The sequence below is a fragment of the Microcebus murinus genome, chromosome 20, assembly GCF_040939455.1.
Source record: "Microcebus murinus isolate Inina chromosome 20, M.murinus_Inina_mat1.0, whole genome shotgun sequence".
Classification (NCBI taxonomy): Eukaryota; Metazoa; Chordata; class Mammalia; order Primates; family Cheirogaleidae; genus Microcebus; species Microcebus murinus.
Genome location: NC_134123.1, coordinates 35,026,742 through 35,045,193, shown reverse-complemented (window position 1 = coordinate 35,045,193; position 18,452 = coordinate 35,026,742). Strand labels below are relative to the sequence as shown.

Genomic DNA, 18,452 nt, shown 5'->3' with positions numbered 1-18,452 from the left:
AATAGAAAGAAATTAATTGGACAACTAATATACATAGAAAAAATGAGCCGGGCATGGTGGCGCATGCCTGTAGTCCCAGCTACTTGGGAGGCTCAAGCAGAAGGATTGCTTGAGCCCAGGAGTTTGAGGTTGCTGTGAGCTAGGCTGAAGCCACGGCACTCACTCTAGCCTGGGCAACAAAGTGAGACTCTGTCTCAAAAAAAAAAAAAAAAAAAAAACGGAAGGGGGAAAGGGGAAGTTCCTGTCCAGTATGGACAGTTTGCATTTGGGGTGATGGGAAGTTCTGGGAGTAGCCAGCGGTAAGGTCGCACAGCGAGACTGCACTTAATGCCACTGAGCAGTCAGTCTTTAGTCATGTATTTTACCACCATAAAAACCAACGTACAAATAAATAGACGTGTCAACTCATTTCCAACCCTGAAAAACAACCAAATCCTTGCGAATATGGAGCTTAAAGCGGGGACGTTTGAAAATGTGGATCCGGGATGCGCTCGCACGTCAGAGGCCCCAGCACCGGTGATGGGGTCGTCTCGGCTCCCTGTCACCTTAGGGGGCCGGCGACAGGGGCCGGGCGGGCCGGGGGACCCCGGATGTGGGCGCAGGAGCTTCGAGGACCGCGGGTGTTGGGGGGCAGGACCCGTGGGGCCAAAGGGGACGCGGTGAAGGGAGCCCGGGGTCGAGAAGGGAGCCCCAGATGTGGGAGGACCCCAGGGGCGAGAGGGGACGCCGGTAGTGCAGAGAGGACCCAGGAGAGAACTAGGGGGATCCACGGGGAACCCCGGGGACGGAACCCCAGGCCGCATCCTTCCACGCTGGGGGCCGCTTGACCTTTGGCCCCAAGCACCTCTGACACAGTCACCTCCAGCCTGGCAGCTCACACCCCTGTCGGTCCCGGAGTCTCTCCGCGTCCACGTGCGCCTATCGCGCCCGCCTGGCGGCGACAGCGAGGCCCGCTTCCCGCCCCCGGAAGTCCGCTGCCGCGCGCCTGCGCACATCCGCGCTCGCGTAGGCCCCGCCCCGCGCAAGCCCCGCCCCGCGCTCTCCGGCGAGTGTGGGGGCGGGCTCAGAGGCTGCAGCCCATCGTCCGATCCCGCCCATTGGCTGAGAGGTGAAGCGTGGGCTTAGCCGAACGCTGATTGGTTGGTACGCAAGCACAGGGGGCGCGCGGGCCAATCGCGTGGCAGCGCGTGAGGCGGCGGAGCCCGCGGGGTCGGTCCCTGGACGGCTCGCGGCTGTGGGGCCGGAGACGCCGCGCTGCTCGCCATGGCCTCGGAGGAGCCGCTGGTGGCTGTCACCTGCACCGCGCCGGTCAACATCGCGGTCATCAAGTACTGTGAGTGCGCGCACGGCCCGGGCCGCAGCGCGGGAGGGGATCGTGTCGCCGGGGCCGTGTGGCCGGGGTCGTGTCGCTCGGGACGGGGCCGTGTCGCCCGGGCCGTGATCGGGGCCGTGTGGCCGGGGTCGTGTCGCCTGGGCCGTGTGGCCGGGGCCGTGTCGCCCGGGCCGTGATCGGGGCCGTGTGGCCGGGGTCGTGTCGCTCGGGACGGGGCCGTGTGGCCGGGGCCAGGGTCGTGTGGCCGGGGCCAGGGTCGTGTTGCTAGGGCCGGGACCGTGTGGCCGGGGCCAGGGCCGTGTGGCCGGGGCCAGGGTCATGTCGCCGGGGCCACCAGCCACGCGGTGGCCCCTCTGCCCTCACCGACATGCGAGGCTGGTTTATTTCATCCGCTCTGAGCCGCCCTGTGCCATTGTGGGTTTGTCTCGTTTCTCCTATGGTGGTGGGCATCTCGTCGTGTCATCGCAGGTGTACCTGCCACCTGCTGGACCCCGGGTGCCACACCCCCACGTCCTCTGTCCCTGTGGCATTGTTGGCTCCCTCACTGGGGTCTGAGCCATTCACTCTTCAAGGCACCCCAAAGCCGCCCCCTTCCCTAGGGGACCAGGAGCCAGGCCTCGGAGCTTTGGACTTGACGAAACCCATTGCCATGTCACTTTCTCCTTTGTAGGTCAGGCTTTTGCTGCTGTAGGTTAACTTCTACATTTAGGTCCTCGGTCCATTTTGAGTTATTTTCTGCATAAGGTATGACACTTGGGTTGAGTTTTTTTTTTTTTTTGCTTATAGGTGGCTTATAGTGATCCCAGAACCATTTGTTGAAAAGACTCCTCTTCCTCCACTGAAAAGCACGTTTGTACTTTTGTGTATTTGTGCAAGTCTATTTCTGGGTTTTCTGTTTTGTTCCTGAAATCTGTGTCTGTCTCTCTGCCAACACTACAGCTAATCTAGATGACTTTAGCTGTATAGTAAGTCTTGAAATTGGGTTGAGCTGATTCTTTGTACTTTATTTTTTCCTTTCAAAATCGGTTAGCTATTGTAGCTCCTTTGCATGCCCACGTAAGTTTTAGAATAACCTTCTCTATATCTACAAAAAGTCTTGCCTGGATTTTGATATGTATTGGGTTAAGTCTGCGTATGGATTTGGGAAGAATTGACATGTTTACCATGCTGAGTCTCCCGTCTGTGAACGTGGTGTCTCTCCCCATGTATTTGGATCTCTGATTTCTTCCATTAGCATGTGTCGTTGTCAGCATACAAGTCTGTACGGGTTTTGTTAGATTAACATCTGAGAGGGTTTTCTGAGTGATAGTAAGTGGCATTGTATTTTAATTGCAACAGCAGCATATTGCCAGGATATAGAAAAACAGATTTTTACGTGTTGGTGCTGTATTCTGCAACCTTGCTGAACTCACTGATCAGTTCTAAGAGTTTTTTTTATAGATTTCTTGAGATTTTCTATGGAGACAATCATGTCATCTGCAAATAGGGATGATTTAAAAAAAACTTTTTCTTTTCAATCTGTGCACCTTTTATTTCCTTTCTCGCCTTACTGCAATGGCTGGAACTTCTAGCACCGAGCTCAGTGGGGGTGTTGAGAGCAGGCGTCCTGGCCTGGGTCCTGGCTGGAGTATTCAGCCTGGCACTCTAAGCGTGCTGTAAGCGCAAGTTTATATCAAGTTGAAGAAGATCCCCTTTACTCTTATTTTTCTGAGAGTTTTTATCATGAATGGTTGAGTTTTGTCAGATGCTTTTTCCGTCTTTTGGTGGACGGTGGGATTTTTCTCCCTTTGCCCGTTACCACGGCAGGTCAGGCACCGGTTCCCAGGGTGTTCCGCTCCCCCGTCCTGCTGCTGAGCTCCTGCCCTGAGCCTTTTATTTCAGTTATGGTACCTTGACTTCTGCGATTTCCACTTGTTCTTCGTGTCGTGTGTTTCTTTGCTGAGTATTTCTGTTCCTTCGAGCGTGTGGGGTTTGCTCCTTGAAGCATTTCATCACAGCTGCTTGCGCATGTTTGCCAGGTAATCTCAGCCATCTTGACATCGGCCTCTGTCGTCTTTCTCCTTCCATTAGAGATCTTCTTTGTTCTGGGCGTGACAAATGATTTTTGATTGACACCTGTATGTTTTTGTGTTGTTCTGAGCCCCTGGGTCTTATGTTAGCCTTCTGTTTGGGTCTTCTGCGAGCCCAGGCTGTTCCCCAGGGCAGGGCAGGAGCACCTCACTGGTGCTCCAGGTGGGATGCAGGCTGCAGTCCCGGCTCCCACGTGGTCTACACCGACTGCTGCTGCGGGGAGATGAAAGTCCCTGCTCCTGCAGGAACGGGAGGGCTGAGCACCCCGTTCCCGCCTGTGGGGCATCTAGCTACACATGGCCCTCATGAATGGGCGGTGTTTGGCTGGAGCACTGCAGGGACTGTGGAGAGCCGTCTTGGCAGGCCGCCCTTCCTGGTCCCACTGGGGAGAGAGGGCTCCCATGGGGCCGGGCACGCCTGGCAGCCCCAGCCTCCCCTGCCGCAGTCGGGGGCACACGAGACGGAAAGGCCGGGGCTCCCCCCACACTGCTCAGGGCTGGCCCCCTCTCACCCTGGGGGCTCGTGTGTGACTCCAAGGCTCCGCAGTCACCCTTGTGGAGGGAACAGGGCAAGTGCACCCACTTCGCCCTGCGGCGGCAGGCACCTGCCCCCAGCCCTGCGAGAGCCTCGCCCCAGGGAGCTCGTCAGGATGGGGCGGGGGTGCGTTCCCCACCAGGCGTCAGTACTGACCGTCCTCGTAGCCGTCCGCTGTGCTAACACCTCAGTGCACGCAGCTGAGCACACTCTGCGCGTGACAAAGATGTTTGTAAATACGACTCTACGTAAAGCGCCGTGCGGTGCTCCCCGAGCAGACTTCCCACTTGGGCCACCGTCATTTGCCATGACACGCTGGGGTGGAGGGCTGGGCAGGAGTGTCGGTGGTCCTGAGTGTCCCCGGGGAGTGTGAGCAGGGACATTTAGCAGCTTTTAGGATCTGGGCTCCTTTTGTTTGGGAAGACAGGCAGAGCCAGACGATGGGCTGCTCAGGCACTCAGAGATGGTTTGTGAAGTGCATGAAAGAAGACAGAGTGGGAGGATGAGGCAGGGGTGGGCTGGCCTCCAGCTGTGCTTCGGGAGCCTGAGTGTTGAGTTGGGGAGCAATCCAGGAGGGCTTCCTGCAGACGGGGGCGCAGTGGCAACAGGAGGGCTCAGACCGTCGCTAGAGTGCAGGATGGAGGCAGACGGGGGCTGTGGAAGGGGAAGCGCAGTGGGAGGCAGGAAACCCACTGGCCTGGCCCTGGCTGTCCCTTGCAGGGGGTAAGCGCGATGAGGAGCTGATCCTGCCCATCAACTCCTCCCTGAGCGTCACGCTGCACCAGGACCAGGTGAGTGTGAGCGTGTGCGAAGCTTTTGTTCAACACTTGGGACCTGTGCACCTACGGGCTGCAGCCAGACTGCTCAGCAGGGGCCAGACTGCTCCCCAGCCCGGCAGGTGTCTGCCCCACCTCCAGGTTGAGGAGTGCTTGGCACGCACAGTGGGGTCCCATTGCACACGTCCATACGCAGACCAGGGTCCCCTCGCACACACGTGCACACACAGCCCAGGGGCCCACCACACACACGTGCACACACAGCCCAGGGGCCCACCACACACACGTGTGCACATGCTCACAGAGTACCCCAGGGGCTCCTTAGGAAGTCCCCCCCTCTTACTTCGGCCGTGCCCTGTGCCCGTGGCTCTCCCCAGACCTGGTCTCTGCCACTCGGGCGCCCCCACTGCCCAGCCCAGGCTGGCATCGGGCCTGGCCTCCCGTCCTCGCCCGAGTGGGCAGCTGCAAGCGCTGTGCAGGAGAGGCTTTTTGGGGGAGCGGGGTGCTTGGCTGCACCAGGGCCCGGCCCTGGCTCTGAGGGGGCCCTGTTTTCTCCCAGCTGAGAACCACCACGACGGCCGCCGTCAGCAAGGACTTCACTGAGGACCGGATCTGGCTGAACGGCCGGGAAGAGGACGCAGGGCAGCCGCGCCTGCAGGCCTGCCTGCAGGAGAGTGAGTCGGGCCACCCAGGCACCGTCCTGCCAGCACCATGCTGTGGGACGCCTCCCCAACTGGTGGGGTTGGGGCTGGGGACAAGGTCCTCGTGGAGGCCGGAGGCCCGGAGGCCCGATTCTCAGCCGAGACCCCCAGGCAGGAGGGCAGGCGCAGGTGGGGCAGGGGTGCCTGGCGGCTGTGCCACCTACTGTCCCCCCCCAGTCCGCCGCCTGGCCCAGGAGAGGAGCAGCGCCCGGGACGGGGCCCCGCCCGCCCCCAGCCTCAGCTACAAGGTGCACGTGGCCTCGGCGAACAACTTCCCCACGGCCGCGGGCCTGGCCTCCTCCGCCGCGGGCTTCGCCTGCCTAGGTGGGTGCCATGGGGAGACCCCGGGGTTCCGAGCCGCGTCACGCTCCTGTGGCACCGGGGAGCCCAGCGCCCTGCCCCACGGGCCTCCCCGGCCGTCCAGTCTCTTCCCGGAACTCATGTCCGAACGCTAGACCTCCCTCTGCCCAAAGCGCGCCTGGGTGTCAGCCCGACAGCTCCACATGCCCCAGAGGGCGTCTCGTGCACTGCCCCCACACATGCGCTCGGGGCGAGCTGCCGCATGACGGCCTTGGGAGCCGAGGGCCCGGCTCTGTCATCTCAGAGCCCCCGGTGCTGCGGGGTGGGTGCCTGTGCCCTGAGTCTGCCCCCTGTGCCCGCAGCCTACACGCTGGCCCAGCTCTACGGGGTCGAGGGCGACCTCTCAGAAGTGGCCCGCCGGGGCTCGGGCAGCGCCTGCCGCAGCCTGCACGGGGGCTTCGCGGTGTGGCACATGGGGGAGTGCACCGACGGCAAGGACAGCGTCGCCCGGCAGGTGGCCCCTGAGACCCACTGGCCCGAGCTGCGAGTCCTCATCCTCGTGGTGAGCAGGGAGGGGCGGGGCCTCTGTCTGGCACTGGGGGCCGTGCCCAGGACGGGTGCAGAGGGTCCGGTCTCGGCTGCACTCGGCGCCTGGGCGGAAACAGACCCGGCTGTGCGGCTGGGGCCGTCCCCAGGCCTGCGTCACCTCGGCTGCACCGGGAGGCCACAGCTGCTCGTGCCAGCGGAGGGAGGGCCAAGCGTTTGGGGTGTCGGCCAGGGACCCCCCTGTGAGCGTGGCCCAGATGGTCTGTCCCCCGTGCAGGTGAGCTCGGAGAAGAAGCTGACCAGCAGCACGGCCGGCATGCAGACCAGCGTGGAGACCAGCCCCCTGCTCCGGGTGAGGCGGCCGGGCGCGCCCTGCCCTTCCCGCGCCCGTGCTCCGAGCCCTCTCAACACGCCTGTCCCTGCAGTTCCGGGCCGAGGCCGTGGTGCCGGCCAGGCTGGCCGAGATGACGCGCTGCGTCCGGGAGCGGGACTTCGAGGGCTTCGCCCGGCTGACCATGAGGGACAGCAACCAGTTCCACGCCACCTGCCTGGACACGTTCCCGCCCATCTCCTACCTCAACGACACCTCCCGGCGCATCATCCACCTGGTGCACTGCTTCAACGCCCACCACGGGGCCACCAAGGTGAGGCGGGGCCCCCAGCCCTGGGACCGGCGGGGTGTCGCTCAGGCTCGTGCCCTGGCGGAGCTGGTACCCCCGAGCGTCAGCCTGCCGTGCGCGGAGCTGCCACGCCCAGCTTGTTCTGTTTCCTTTTGGTTCTCGGCTCACTCGGGCCTCAGCCCCAACCGCCTCTTCCGAGGTCACGGGCAGAGGTCACCCACGCCGGCCGCTCAGGGACCCTGTGCCACCTTGGTTTGGCCCTGAGGGCCCCGATTAACTCTGGGAAACCCCAGGACCCCTGGAGGGTCAGAGGTTATGGGGATGAGGCCAGGCGCTGTGAGGACAGCCAGGGTGACCACTCAGGTTCCAGGTGGCGTACACGTTTGACGCGGGCCCCAACGCCGTGATCTTCACCCTGGACGACACCGTGGCTGAATTTGTGGCTGCCGTGAGGCACAGCTTCCCGCCCGAGTCGAACGGAGACAAGTAAGTGTGGGTCCTCGCACCCCACTTTGCGGGAAACACCCCCCGCCAGGACCAGACGGCAGCACATGGCACCGGCCCGCACCACCCTACAGTCCCACTTGTGTGTGGACGGCACCAGGCCGTGGTTGCCTGAGGGAGACCAGCCTGAGGGAGATCGAGGCCCCATCTCTACTAAAAATAGAAAGAAATTAATTAGCCAACTAAAATATATATATATTAAAAAAAATTAGCCGGGTGTGGTAGCACATGCCTGTAGTCCCAGCTAACCGGAAGGCCGAGGCAGGAGGATCGCTTGAGCCCAGGAGTTGGAGGTTGCTGTGAGCTAGGCTGACGCCACTGCACTCTAGCCCGGGGAAACAGAGTGAGACTCTGTCTCAAAAATAAATAAATAAATGATTAAAGCAAAGCCCCGGTTTCCTTCTCACCAAGACCAGGCAGAGCCAGCCGTGTGGCCAGGCTGCTGCAGTGTCCGCGCCCGGCGCGTTTCCGGGGCAGGGCCCGACCCCACGTCCCCTTTCCGGGCGCAACACGGCCCGGCCGCCCGAGGACGACAGCGCGTCTGGCCCCCAGGTGTCCTGGTGGTGTCCTGCCCCTTGTGACAGGTGCCTCCTGGCTGGGGGCGTGGGGGGGTGTGGGGGCGGCCCTCGGCCCGAGCGGGGCAGAAATGACATCTGGTGGTTGGGGGCTGGGCAGCTGGGATTGAGGCACCTTCTTAAGCCGCGTCCCCCCCACCCCCGGCTCAGCAGTGGCTGTGGGCTCGCAGTGGAGGTTTCCGGAAGCCCTCCCCTGACCCCAGCCTGGGCCCTCAGCACCGCTGCCTTGGGCTGTGTTAGCCGTTCTAAAGTGTGCGGTGCTGTGGCGTCCGCCACGCTCGCAGTGCCGTGAGCCGTCACCTGCCTCCACGCCTGTAACTCCCTCACCGCCCCCGAAAGAAGCCCGTCCCCGTCGGCAGCCACCCGCCCTCTCCCTCCCCGGCCCTGGCGGCCACTGCCCACTTCCCGTCTCTGGAGCTGCCCGGTCTGGACGCTGCACGGGGACGGGGTCACAGGCCGCATCCCTCCTGTCCCAGGTTCCTGCAGGGGCTGCCGGTGAGGCCGGCCCCTCTCTCGGAGGAGCTGAAAGCCGCGCTGGCCATGGAGCCCGCCCCCGGTGGCATCAAGTACATCATCGCCACGCAGGTGAGGCCCGGGCGCTGCGGCGTCTCCCCGGCCTGCGGGGCCAGCGCCCGTCGCCCCCTCGGGAAGCCAACACGCTAGCAACACCGACGCACACAGGCAGCAGCCATGCTGCTCTCAGCCTTCAGGGCATCTGGCCTGTGTGCGTCTCCACTGGCTCCTGAGCGGACACTTGCAGGTCCCCGTGACGCTTGGGCCTGGCGTGGGAGACGGGTGGGGCTGTCCTCTCAGGCGACGGCCAGCTCCCGGGATGGGCACTCGGGGGGCAGCCCCCTCCCTCGGGGCCCCCCCACCAGGAGCAGCCCCGGGCCCTGCCTCCTGTCCCGACCCTGCTCCGAGGGGCAGCGCTGGTGGTCACCCCTCCCCAGGCCACGGAGTGCACCTTCTGTGCAGGGCTGCTGTGCCCCAGCCCCGGGTCTGGGTGCCGTGGCAGTGACCGGGACAGGCCCAGGACAGGGAGCACCCAGCTGGCACAGGTGGCCCAGCCTGAAGGAGTTGATGCAGCAGCCCCTCCCGGCTGCTCAGCCTCTGAGCGGGGCTGGAAAGGGGGCCAGACGGGGCCTCCGCGTCTAACCTGCCCTCCTGAGGACTCCAGGCCCCTGCGATGCCTGCGCTGCCATGACCCGGTGACCTGACACTGACCTCTCTCTCCCCAGGTGGGGCCGGGGCCTCAAGTCCTGGACGACCCCCATGCTCACCTCCTGGGCCCCGACGGCCTGCCCAAGCCGGCTGCGTGACCGCTCGGGAGCTAGGCGCCTCTCCGGGACGGGGCACCTGCGTGGGGGCCAGGCCGCCTGCTTGGGCAGCGGGCACTGTGCCATAGCTGAGACCCGCAGCCGTCAGCTCTGGGGCCCCTGAGTGCGGCCACTGTCCCCTGCACGTGCTGCTCTGCTGAGATGGGACGGGTCTGGCACGAGAGCTGCCTGTGGAGCTGCGTGTCCCCAACCCTGAGCCCGCCCACTCCAGGGCTCCAGGACAGGAGCTCAGGGGAGTCCGTCCCTCTGGGCCTGGTCGCTGTGTGGGGACTGGACTGGTTGCCATGGAAACCTCAAGTGCTTCAAGGGTGGCAGCGATGGTGCCTCTGCCAGACCTTGAACTCCAGCTGGGTGTGGCTGGACCGTTTCTGCATAACTGACCAGCCATGTGTCCCAGGGCGGGAGGCGGCTCCGGCCAGGCTGGGCGGGGGCCACAGTGTGTGGACCACAGGAATAAACCCAGCACTGCTCACCTCCTGCCTCCTGCTGTTCCTCCTGTTTCCTGAGCCAGCGTCCTGAGTCCCTGCTCTGAGGGGTCCCATGGCCTCCCCAGGAAGCCCCACGGCTCTTCCCACCCCCACAGCTGCCCCGTCACAGGCTGAGCGAGCCTCTGCCCCGGGTGGGGAGGGGAAAGGGGCTTTCCCAGCTTTGCAAGCCTGTCCTTCCTCAAGGCAGTGACAGTGACATGTGACACTGGGAGTGGGCCACAGTCTCTGACCTGGGCTGCCACACCTGTGCCAGCCCCGCCAGGCGAAAGAAAGGGGGCAGGGCCTCTGGTCCCCTTCCCAGGCGGCAGGGAGGTCAGGGAGCTGCCTCCCGCCTTAGTGACAGTGAGTGCCGCTGCGTGGGGCGAGCACAGCCCCCAGCCCCCATGGAGGCGCAGCCCAGGCCCCGGGCAGCCCACTCAGCCCTATCCGGGAAGCCGCCTTTCTCTCCTTTTTCCCTACAATCTTAGGGACGCCCCCCCCCAAAGCTGCATCACATTGGGGTGACTAGGGAGGGCACTCAACCACGGAGGAAGCTCTGGACTGACATCTCCACCCTGGCAGGCGCTGGAAGGGGAAGTGAGAGCTGCGGGGGCGGCCCCTCCGGTCTGGTGGCCGGTGGGTCAGGTCTGAGCGGGAGGGTGTCCCCTGTCTGGAGGACCCAGCCCCGAGAGCGCAGGCGCCACGGGCCCTGCCCCCGGGCGGTCACCTGGGGCCAGGGGCGGGGCTGGGGCGGGGCCGGGCTCAAGGGCCCGGGGCAGGGACCAGGGGCGCTCAGTGCGCGCCCAGCCGTGTCGCCGCCACCATGGGACAGATCGAGTGGGCCATGTGGGCCAACGAGCAGGCGCTGGCGTCCGGCCTGAGTGAGTGCGGGCCGGGCAGCGGGGCCGGACCTGGGGGTGGGGGTCCCCCAGACTCCAGCCGGGGACCTCGGCTACAGGAGGAAAAGTGGGGGATCCCGGGCAGACTGGAGTTCGGGGCGGGACAGTCAGACCGCCGGTGCGCAGGAGGGGCTCCGGGACCCCCGGCTGCACCGGTGCCCCAAGCAGACCCCTAGACCGGACTCGTGCTTGGCGCCCCCTCCCCTGCCCCTCCCCCGCCGCAGAGGAGGAAGTTGCAGCGCAGGGGAAGAGGCGGCTCTGCCGGGTGGTTTCCGGGGAGGACCAACCCCGCCCGTTGGGAAAGCCAACCCCGCCCCCGCACCCCTCGTGCCTTGGATGGGGGGCTCCCCTCCTTGGAGCCAGCCGGGTGGGGCCCCTCCCCCGGGGTCCTGGGGCGGAGACAACGACCGGTCATCCCGGGGCGCCCATCTGGGGCCCAGATTTCACAGCGGGGCTGGAACCCACCCAGAGGGGCCGCCCCGCCCAGCCCAGCTCCGCGGCGCCCCCAGTCGCCCGGCTGTGCCTTGCTTGGGGGTGCTGGGGACCGAGGGTGGAGCTTCACCCCAGCCCTGTGTCTGGGAACAGAAATGTCTCGAGACAGGGCAGGGAAGTGTCAGGCCTGCAGGCTGTGTGGTGCCCCAGCGCCAGGGAGGACCTGCACCTGCGGGTGGGGGAGGGCTTGGGGGGGAGACCAGGCTTGGGGGGTGTCCAAGCACCCTCCCTGCCGGCTGGAACAGCAGGCCCCGGGCAGCGGCAAGGAGGGATGGCCCGCACTCCAGGGCAGCATTCAGGGGCGGGCAGCGGCAAGGAGGGATGGCCCTGCAGTCCCTTCTGTGTCTGGGGAGATAGACTGGCTGACAACTTCCCAGTGCTGTCCCACAGGACTGTCACCCTGCCTGCCAGGGCTGTGCCCTGCAGACCAGCCTCCGGTCCTTCCTCCCCAGCCTCCTAGAAGCAGGGGTGACAGGTCACCCGGCTGGGAGCCCTGGGCTCTGGGCCCCTCCTGCAGGCAGCCTCTTTGCTTAACACCCTCCGGTGGCCCCACCACGAACAGTGACAGTGCTGGCTGCTGCAGCCCTGCCCACCCCAGCCCTCCACTGCCTCCTCACTCCAGCCCACGGCTGCCTTTCTGTTCCCGGACCTGCTGACCAGCCGCAGGGCCTAGGCGGGAGCCGTTTCTCCCGCCAAGCTGCCGGCTGGGTCCTGCGTTCATTTCTCAACTCAGATGTCACCTGCCCAGAGCATCCAACCTAGAAGCCTGGGCCCCTCCCGTCAAGTCCGGGTTCTGGCCCTGCACTGGCTGGTGCTTGCGTCTGCCTCCCTGAGCAAGACCAGGGGCCCCAGGGGCTTGTCTGTCTTGACCCCGGCACCCGTGGGGAGTCCCTGCACACGCACGTTGGCTGGATCCCAGAGTGAGCCCTCAGGCCTCCCCTCGGGTGCCTCTGCCACCCGAGCTGATGGCCGGCAGCAAGACAGGCTCCGGCGGCGGGGACAGGGACGACGTGCTGTGTGGACAAACACAGGGGGGGACAGCCCTTCCCTCCCCAGCACACAAACTCGGACAGAAGCGGAAAAGTTACCACACAGCCGGGAGCAAACGCAGGACAGGAGTCCGAGTGTAGACCGAGCCGAGCTGAACAGGAAGGACAGGGTAGCCCGCGGGCCCGGGACAGGTGCAGGAAGAGCAGTTTCAGATGGAAACTGAGTCGAAAGAGGAACAGGGTAGAGAGGAATGCAAGTACCGTGTTTCCCCGAAAATAAGACAGGGTCTTATGTTTATTTTTTCTCAAGAAGACACCCCAGGGCTTATTTTCAGGGGATGTGTTATTTTCCCCTCAAATCCTCAGCGTGCAGCACGCACAGGATGGCCGGGACCCGACAGAGGGAGCCGACCTTGTTGGTGGGGCTGCCCGCACCTGTCCGGTCACCTCTGGGACAGCAGCTGTCACGACGGGGCAGATGAGAAGGGCTGCTCATGTTTTTTCCCGCTCTGCGACGACACGCATGAGTTGTGCAGACGCACTGCGTAGCCACGCCCACCACTAGGGCTTATTTTCGGGGTGGGGCTTCTATTGCACAAATGCTTAGAAATCCTGCTACGTCTTATTTTGTGGGTAGGTCTTATTTTCGGGGAAAGACGGTAAGAGAAGGGACATGCATGGAGAAGGCAGACCCAACCGGCAACAGGACAGTCCGAGCACATGAAGCAAACACCCAAATGACAAGGGGGGGAACCACCCGTGTTCTTCTGGGGTCCCCGAGCTGAGAGGGGCGGGCCCAGCGGGGCGTCCAGGCCAGCCGTCCCTCGGCAGCCCCTGGGACCCAGAGGGGCCTCGCCTCGGCCGTGTCCCCCCGCCACTCCGCCAGCCCCTCGTCACGGGACCTGCCTCCTGGGGAATCGCCCCTGACCCCGTGGCTGGGGGCAAGTGTGGATGGTGTCGGGGCGGCTCTGGGGGGCCTGGTGGCCCACAGCGGGTGGAGAAGGGGAGGTGGCCAAGGCCCTGGGGAGCCCCGCAGGGATGGGGTGTGGCGCCCCCCTAACCCGCCTGTCTCCCGCAGTCCTCATCACCGGGGGCATCGTGGCCACGGCCGGGCAATTCACCCAGTGGTACTTCGGCGCCTACTCCATGTATCCTTCTGCTCGAGTGGCTGGGGTGGGCCGGGTGCCAGGGCAGAGCCTCGGGGGCTGGGGTGGAGTACCGCTCACGTGCCGGTCCCCGGGCAACCCCAGTGGTCTGGGGCAGCCAGGCCACTCGCCTGTGGCCACGTGGCAGTGACCGGCCAGGCCTGGGCCCTGAAGCCCCCGCCTGGCCTCTGTGCCCTCCCTGCCCGGCCCCCGGCTCCCTGCAGCCAGACGAGTTGGAGCCCTGCACAGCTGTGCCCCAGCTGGTGGCCTCTGCCGGTGGCTGCACCCCTCTGTTTTCTCAGCAAAGGGAGGTAGACGTGGCCCCTCGGGCTGAGCTGGGCTGCTCCTTAACCGCAGCGGCTCAGTGCGGCAGGGGTGTTTGTGTGCCTGCTGGAGTACCCCCGGGGCAAGAGGGCCAAGGGCTCCACCATGGAGCGATGGTGAGTGGCCCCCCACCCTGCACTGGGGTCCTCCCAGGGCCTGGGCCCAGGCGGAGCTCACGGGCCGAGAACTTGGCTAGTGGCCCTGCAGGAGCCGGGTCCCCGTCTGGGGCCAGTGTCTCCCGGGAAGAAAGAGGCCTGAGTGCCCAGGCATGGGGGTGGGGGAGTGGTGGTGGGGTTCCCTAGTCGGGCAGGCCCGGACCCCAAATCTGTCTCCTCCGCAGTGGACAGAGGTACATGACGGCCGTGGTGAAGCTGTTTGGGCCCCTGACCAGGAACTACTACATCCGGGCTGTCCTGCACCTCCTGTGAGTCCCGCCCGGCCCTGCCCACGCGAGCGACCAGGTGGCTTCCTGGGGAGGGGGGACCCTCCCCACTCGCCCCGCTGCTCCCCAGACAGGAGAGCCCACCCCCTGCCTTGCCGGGATGCTTTTCCAAACAAAAACCCGGGTCCACAGCTCTGGCAGAGGTTCCCAAATCCGGTATGCTCCGTCTGCCGTGCAGAACGATTCACCCAGACCCCGGAATCCACAGCGGTGGCTGTTCTGGGCTCAGCAGGTGGTTCTCACTTGGGTCTGAGGCTGTGAGCAGAAGGCCCCTCGCTGTGTGCCTGGGGGGTCACTGCTGGGTGGGGGCCACTCTGCGGCTGCCTGGCTATCCTCTCAACCTGGCGGCCTAACAGCAAGGGTCCCCCGAGTCAAAGTAAGGTACAAATCAAGGCAGACGCCAGCTTCAGGGGCCAAAACTTAAGCCAGAGATCGGCAGAGCCACAAATCCCTTTTGTCTGGGGGACACCCTGTGGCCTTGTCTCCGAGGCCCGGACTGCAGACCCCTGTCTGACTGCCTCTGTGCCCTTGCTCCTGCCCCCTCCGCCCAGGCTGTCCGTGCCCGCTGGCTTCCTGCTGGCCACCATCCTGGGGACCGCCTGCCTGGCCATCGCGAGCGGCATCTACCTGCTAGTGAGTGGCGTCCTCTGCGGCCACCCCCTCCCCACGGCCACCCCCAGCCCCGGTCCCGACACCCTTGGCCCTGGCCAGCTGCTCTGTGGCTTTGCAGAGCAAACCAGAGCCAGCCCGGGTGTCTGCCCCCGTCACGGCAGGGCCGACGGCCGCAGCCACCGTCTTCCGCACGTGTGACCTGCGCCGGGCCGGGCCGTCTCCCCACGTTTTCTCACTGTCTGCACCACAGCCCTCTCGGGGCACAGTGGGGGCCCAGACGCAGCTCAGAAAGCGGGTGCGGCCAGCCAGGGGTCACGCTGCAGCCGGGGGCCCCGCTGGGTTGGGATCCACTTACCAGACGTGTCTCACCTACACCCTATTTGCTCCGGTTTGGGGGCGTATCGGGGCACCTCCCCGGGGCTGGTTAACTGCGGGCACCCCACGCAGACCTTGTCCCCGGCTGCGGGCGGGTGGTGTTGGGAGTTACGAACGCAGCCCGCCCTGTGAGAAGGCAGGCTGTGCGGGCCGGGCGGCGGAGCCAGCCCCAGGCGGGCAGCGCTCTGGGGTGAAACCCCCTGCCTGCCCCGGACGCGGGCAGAGAGCTGTGTCCCGAACCCTGGGCCGTCTCTGGGGGGACGAAGCCCTCGACCCTGGCTTGTCACCCTTTGTCCCCTGGGCCCGTGCAGTGTCTGTGCATGCTCTAAGTGTGTGCCAGTGGTTGCAGGTCTCAGCGACCGTGTACTCTTCTGTCCCACTCACACCTAGAATCCTTCCTGCTGCACAGCACATCGCCTGTGCTTCTAGTGGCTTTGGGTGCTTGGGGTGTGTGTCCCCCCGGGGGGCCACCTGCCCACCCCCGCCCACCCCCCGCCTCCCCACTGCCGCACACGGGCGCAGACCTGAGCAAAGGTTCCTTGGGTTAAACACAGAGCAGAACTGCCGGGTCAGGCGCCAACCTCTGTGCCCTTCACCCACATGGAGGCAGCCGGCTCCCCTCCCCCGCAGCCCCTCCCCCCTCGCCGGCTCCCCTGTTCCTGCCAGTTAACGGACAGGACTCTGACTTGCATTTCTCTGTGTTTTTGAGTCAGAGTCTCACTCTGTTGCCCGGGCTAGAGTGCCGTGGCGTCAGCCTAGCTCACAGCAACCTCCAACTCCTGGGCTCAAGCAATCCTCCTGCCTCAGCCTCCCGAGTAGCTGGGGCTACAGGCATGCGCCACCATGCCCGGCTCATTTTTTTTTTTTCTATATATTTTTAGTTGGCCAATTAATTTTTTCTATTTTTAGTAGAGATGGAGTCTTGCTCTTGCTCAGGCTGGTTTCGAACTCCTTGAGCGATCCTCCCGTCTCAGCCTCCCAGAGTGCTAGGATTCCAGGCGTGAGCCACCGTGCCCGGCCTGACTTGCCTTTCTCTAACCACAACTTTGCGCCCCTACCTCACACGCACACGCTTTAGCACCCCCCCCATCTTTCCTCTCCTGTAAGTTGCTGGTTCACAGCCTTTGCCCATTTTCCTACTGGGGTTTTTGTCTTTTTCTTAATTTGCAGAAATCCCATGCATTTTAAGTTATTGTTTGTAAGTTTTAGCCATAGTAAATGTCTTCCTTTCTGTCCCGAGTCTGCCAGCTTCGTCCCCGAAGTCCTTCAGGGAAGGCCGCTTGTCTGTTCGCTTATGTGCTTGTGGAAGCCTCCCAGGCCCCTGGGTGTTTCCGTGTTTAAGTTGGGAGGTGGGATCCGGGTGTCTGATTTATTGTTATGCTTCATCATAAGTATGTGATGTGATGTTGCACATTTTTTCTATCAAATATTATGGGACACTAAGTTAAAAATAGGCATTCCCAGGTCTACTGACCTGTTGCAACAGAACCTCGGGGCATGGGGCCCAGGAGTCTGTCTTTTCATTTTTTTTATTTTTTATTTATTTTTGAGACAGAGTCTTGCTTTGTTGCCCAGGCTAGAGTGAGTGCCGTGGCGTCAGCCTCGCTCACAGCAACCTCAAACTCCTGGGCTCAAGCGATCCTCCTGCCTCAGCCTCCTGAGTAGCTGGGACTACAGGCATGCGCCACCATGCCCGGCTAATTTTTTCTATGTATTTTTAGTTGGCCAATTAATTTCTTTCTATTTTTAGTAGAGACAGGGTCTGGCTCTTGCTCAGGCTGATTTAGAACTCCTGACCTGGAGCAATCCACCCACCTCCGCCTCCCAGAGTGCTAGGATGACAGGCGTGAGCCACCGTGGCAGAATCTGTATTTTTAGAACACCCCCCCCTCCATCCCTGCTGTGCACGCTTCAGTCCCCCCCATGCATCTGTGAAATGTCGGGGTGCCCTGGGGAGGGTGCAGGCCAGGGTGGGTCCAGAGTGAATGAGTGAACAGGACCCTGCTCTCCCAGGCTCCTCCCTGTCCTTTCTGCCCTTGGTCCCTGGAGAGGAGGCCTGGGGGTCTGGACGGTGGATCTTGGGATTCGTGCCTGGAAGTGGCCACCAGGGCATCTGCAGAAGCCCAGGGGTTCCCGGGCCCCTTCCCCCTTGCTGGGCCCCTCCTGGCATGGGCAGGTAGCTTCCCAGGTGGCCTAACCTTCCCAGCCAAACCCCCCCTCCCGAGATTCGGACCTGAGTGGTCCCCGGCCCTCCGTGCCCGCAGGCGGCCGTGCGCGGGGAGCAGTGGACGCCCATCGAGCCCAAGCCCAGGGAGCGGCTGCAGGTCGGGGCCACCATCAAGCAGCCGCCCAGCAACCCCCCGCCCCGGCCCCCGGCCGAGGCCCGCAAGAAGCCGAGCGAGGGGGAGGAGGCGGCGGCGGCGGCGGGGGTCTCCGCGGGCGGCCCCCAGACCAACCCCGTCCCGGTGACCGACGAGGTGGTGTGACGTCGCCTCGGACCTGCGCGCGGCCACCGGGGGGCGCCCTCAATAAAGGCTGTGACTATCCTACCGGCTCCTCCAGGGGCAGCAGGTGGAGAGGGGGAGGGGGAAGGGCGGGCAGGTGGGGAGGGGGAGGGGCGGGCAGGTGGGGAGGGGGAGGGGCGGGCAGGTGGGGAGGGGGAGGGGCGGGCAGGTGGGGAGGGGGAGGGGCGGGCAGGTGAGGGAGGGGCGGCGACCACTCCCCCAGGCCCAAGCGCCCGTCCTCTGTCCGGAGGTCCCAGTGCCCGTTTCGCGGCACGTCCCGGCCGGGCCACCCTGCGGGCGCTGACCACAACGCCCACGCGGGCAGACCCTGTGGACTGGGCGGCCTCGCCCTAGGGCTCCTTCCGCGGAAGCCTGGACGGGGCGACCACCCTCGTCTGCCCCGGGACGCGGCCCCACGATGCGGGAACCCCAGGGTGGGCCTGGCCTCAGCCCCGCGCCCCAAGTCCGCCCTCGGGGCGAATCGACGCTCGGCGCGCCCCGCGCAAGAAACGGCGACTCCGCCTCCGGAGGGTCCCCCAAAGCCTCCTCGGTCACCCTGACCCCCGCCCCTCGGCCCACCCTCCTGTCTCCAGCGCGAGTCCGGGTTCCAGCCGCGTCCCGCCCCGTCCCCACCGCGTCCGCGCCCCCGCGCCGCCAGACTGACCTCTCCGGCCCGGCTGGAACCTGGTGGCTGCGCGCTGCCCCGTCCTCCAGGTCTCGCTGGGCGTCGCGGAGGAGGCCCCTCCCCGAGCCTCTGCCCCCAGCTCATCTCAGACCGGGCCTCGGGAGGGAGGGTCGCGTCCGTTCCGTTCGCGGCCCTGTCCCGTGCGGGCACTTACTGGAAACTCAGTAAGGGCGAGCTGAAGATTCCGCCGCACCTGAGGCTCCCAGGTGTGAGTGCTTGCTC

General features: G+C 64.7%; 2 protein-coding genes across 2 annotated transcripts; both read left to right on the top strand.

The window, feature by feature from the left end:
- The first annotated feature begins 1,184 nt into the window (after positions 1–1,184).
- On the top strand, positions 1,185–9,768 carry MVD (mevalonate diphosphate decarboxylase). Its single transcript, XM_075995867.1, has 10 exons — positions 1,185–1,333; positions 4,658–4,728; positions 5,273–5,387; positions 5,592–5,738; positions 6,077–6,276; positions 6,538–6,612; positions 6,686–6,904; positions 7,251–7,366; positions 8,436–8,544; positions 9,198–9,768. Exons 1-10 carry the CDS (start codon positions 1,264–1,266, stop codon positions 9,276–9,278), a joined length of 1,203 nt encoding a protein of 400 aa, XP_075851982.1. The 5' UTR covers positions 1,185–1,263; the 3' UTR covers positions 9,279–9,768.
- Positions 9,769–10,487: 719 nt separating this feature from the next.
- Positions 10,488–17,587, top strand: CYBA (cytochrome b-245 alpha chain). Its single transcript, XM_020282768.2, has 6 exons — positions 10,488–10,644; positions 13,222–13,291; positions 13,654–13,728; positions 13,953–14,036; positions 14,606–14,687; positions 17,306–17,587. Exons 1-6 carry the CDS (start codon positions 10,587–10,589, stop codon positions 17,525–17,527), a joined length of 591 nt encoding a protein of 196 aa, XP_020138357.2. The 5' UTR covers positions 10,488–10,586; the 3' UTR covers positions 17,528–17,587.
- Positions 17,588–18,452: the final 865 nt, after the last annotated feature.

What these genes read in the sequence shown, in the direction of transcription:
- MVD (XM_075995867.1), top strand. Translation starts at nt 1,264, where the DNA reads ATGGCCTCGGAGGAGCCGCTGGTGGCTGTCACCTGCACCGCGCCGGTC. An exon ending in TCACGCTGCACCAGGACCAG is followed by an intron (nt 4,729 to 5,272) that starts GTGAGTGTGAGC and finishes GTTTTCTCCCAG; the next exon opens with CTGAGAACCACCACGACGGC. An exon ending in AGACCAGCCCCCTGCTCCGG is followed by an intron (nt 6,613 to 6,685) that starts GTGAGGCGGCCG and finishes CTGTCCCTGCAG; the next exon opens with TTCCGGGCCGAGGCCGTGGT.
- CYBA (XM_020282768.2), top strand. Translation starts at nt 10,587, where the DNA reads ATGGGACAGATCGAGTGGGCCATGTGGGCCAACGAGCAGGCGCTGGCG. An exon ending in CGGGCTGTCCTGCACCTCCT is followed by an intron (nt 14,037 to 14,605) that starts GTGAGTCCCGCC and finishes CCCTCCGCCCAG; the next exon opens with GCTGTCCGTGCCCGCTGGCT. An exon ending in CGAGCGGCATCTACCTGCTA is followed by an intron (nt 14,688 to 17,305) that starts GTGAGTGGCGTC and finishes CCGTGCCCGCAG; the next exon opens with GCGGCCGTGCGCGGGGAGCA.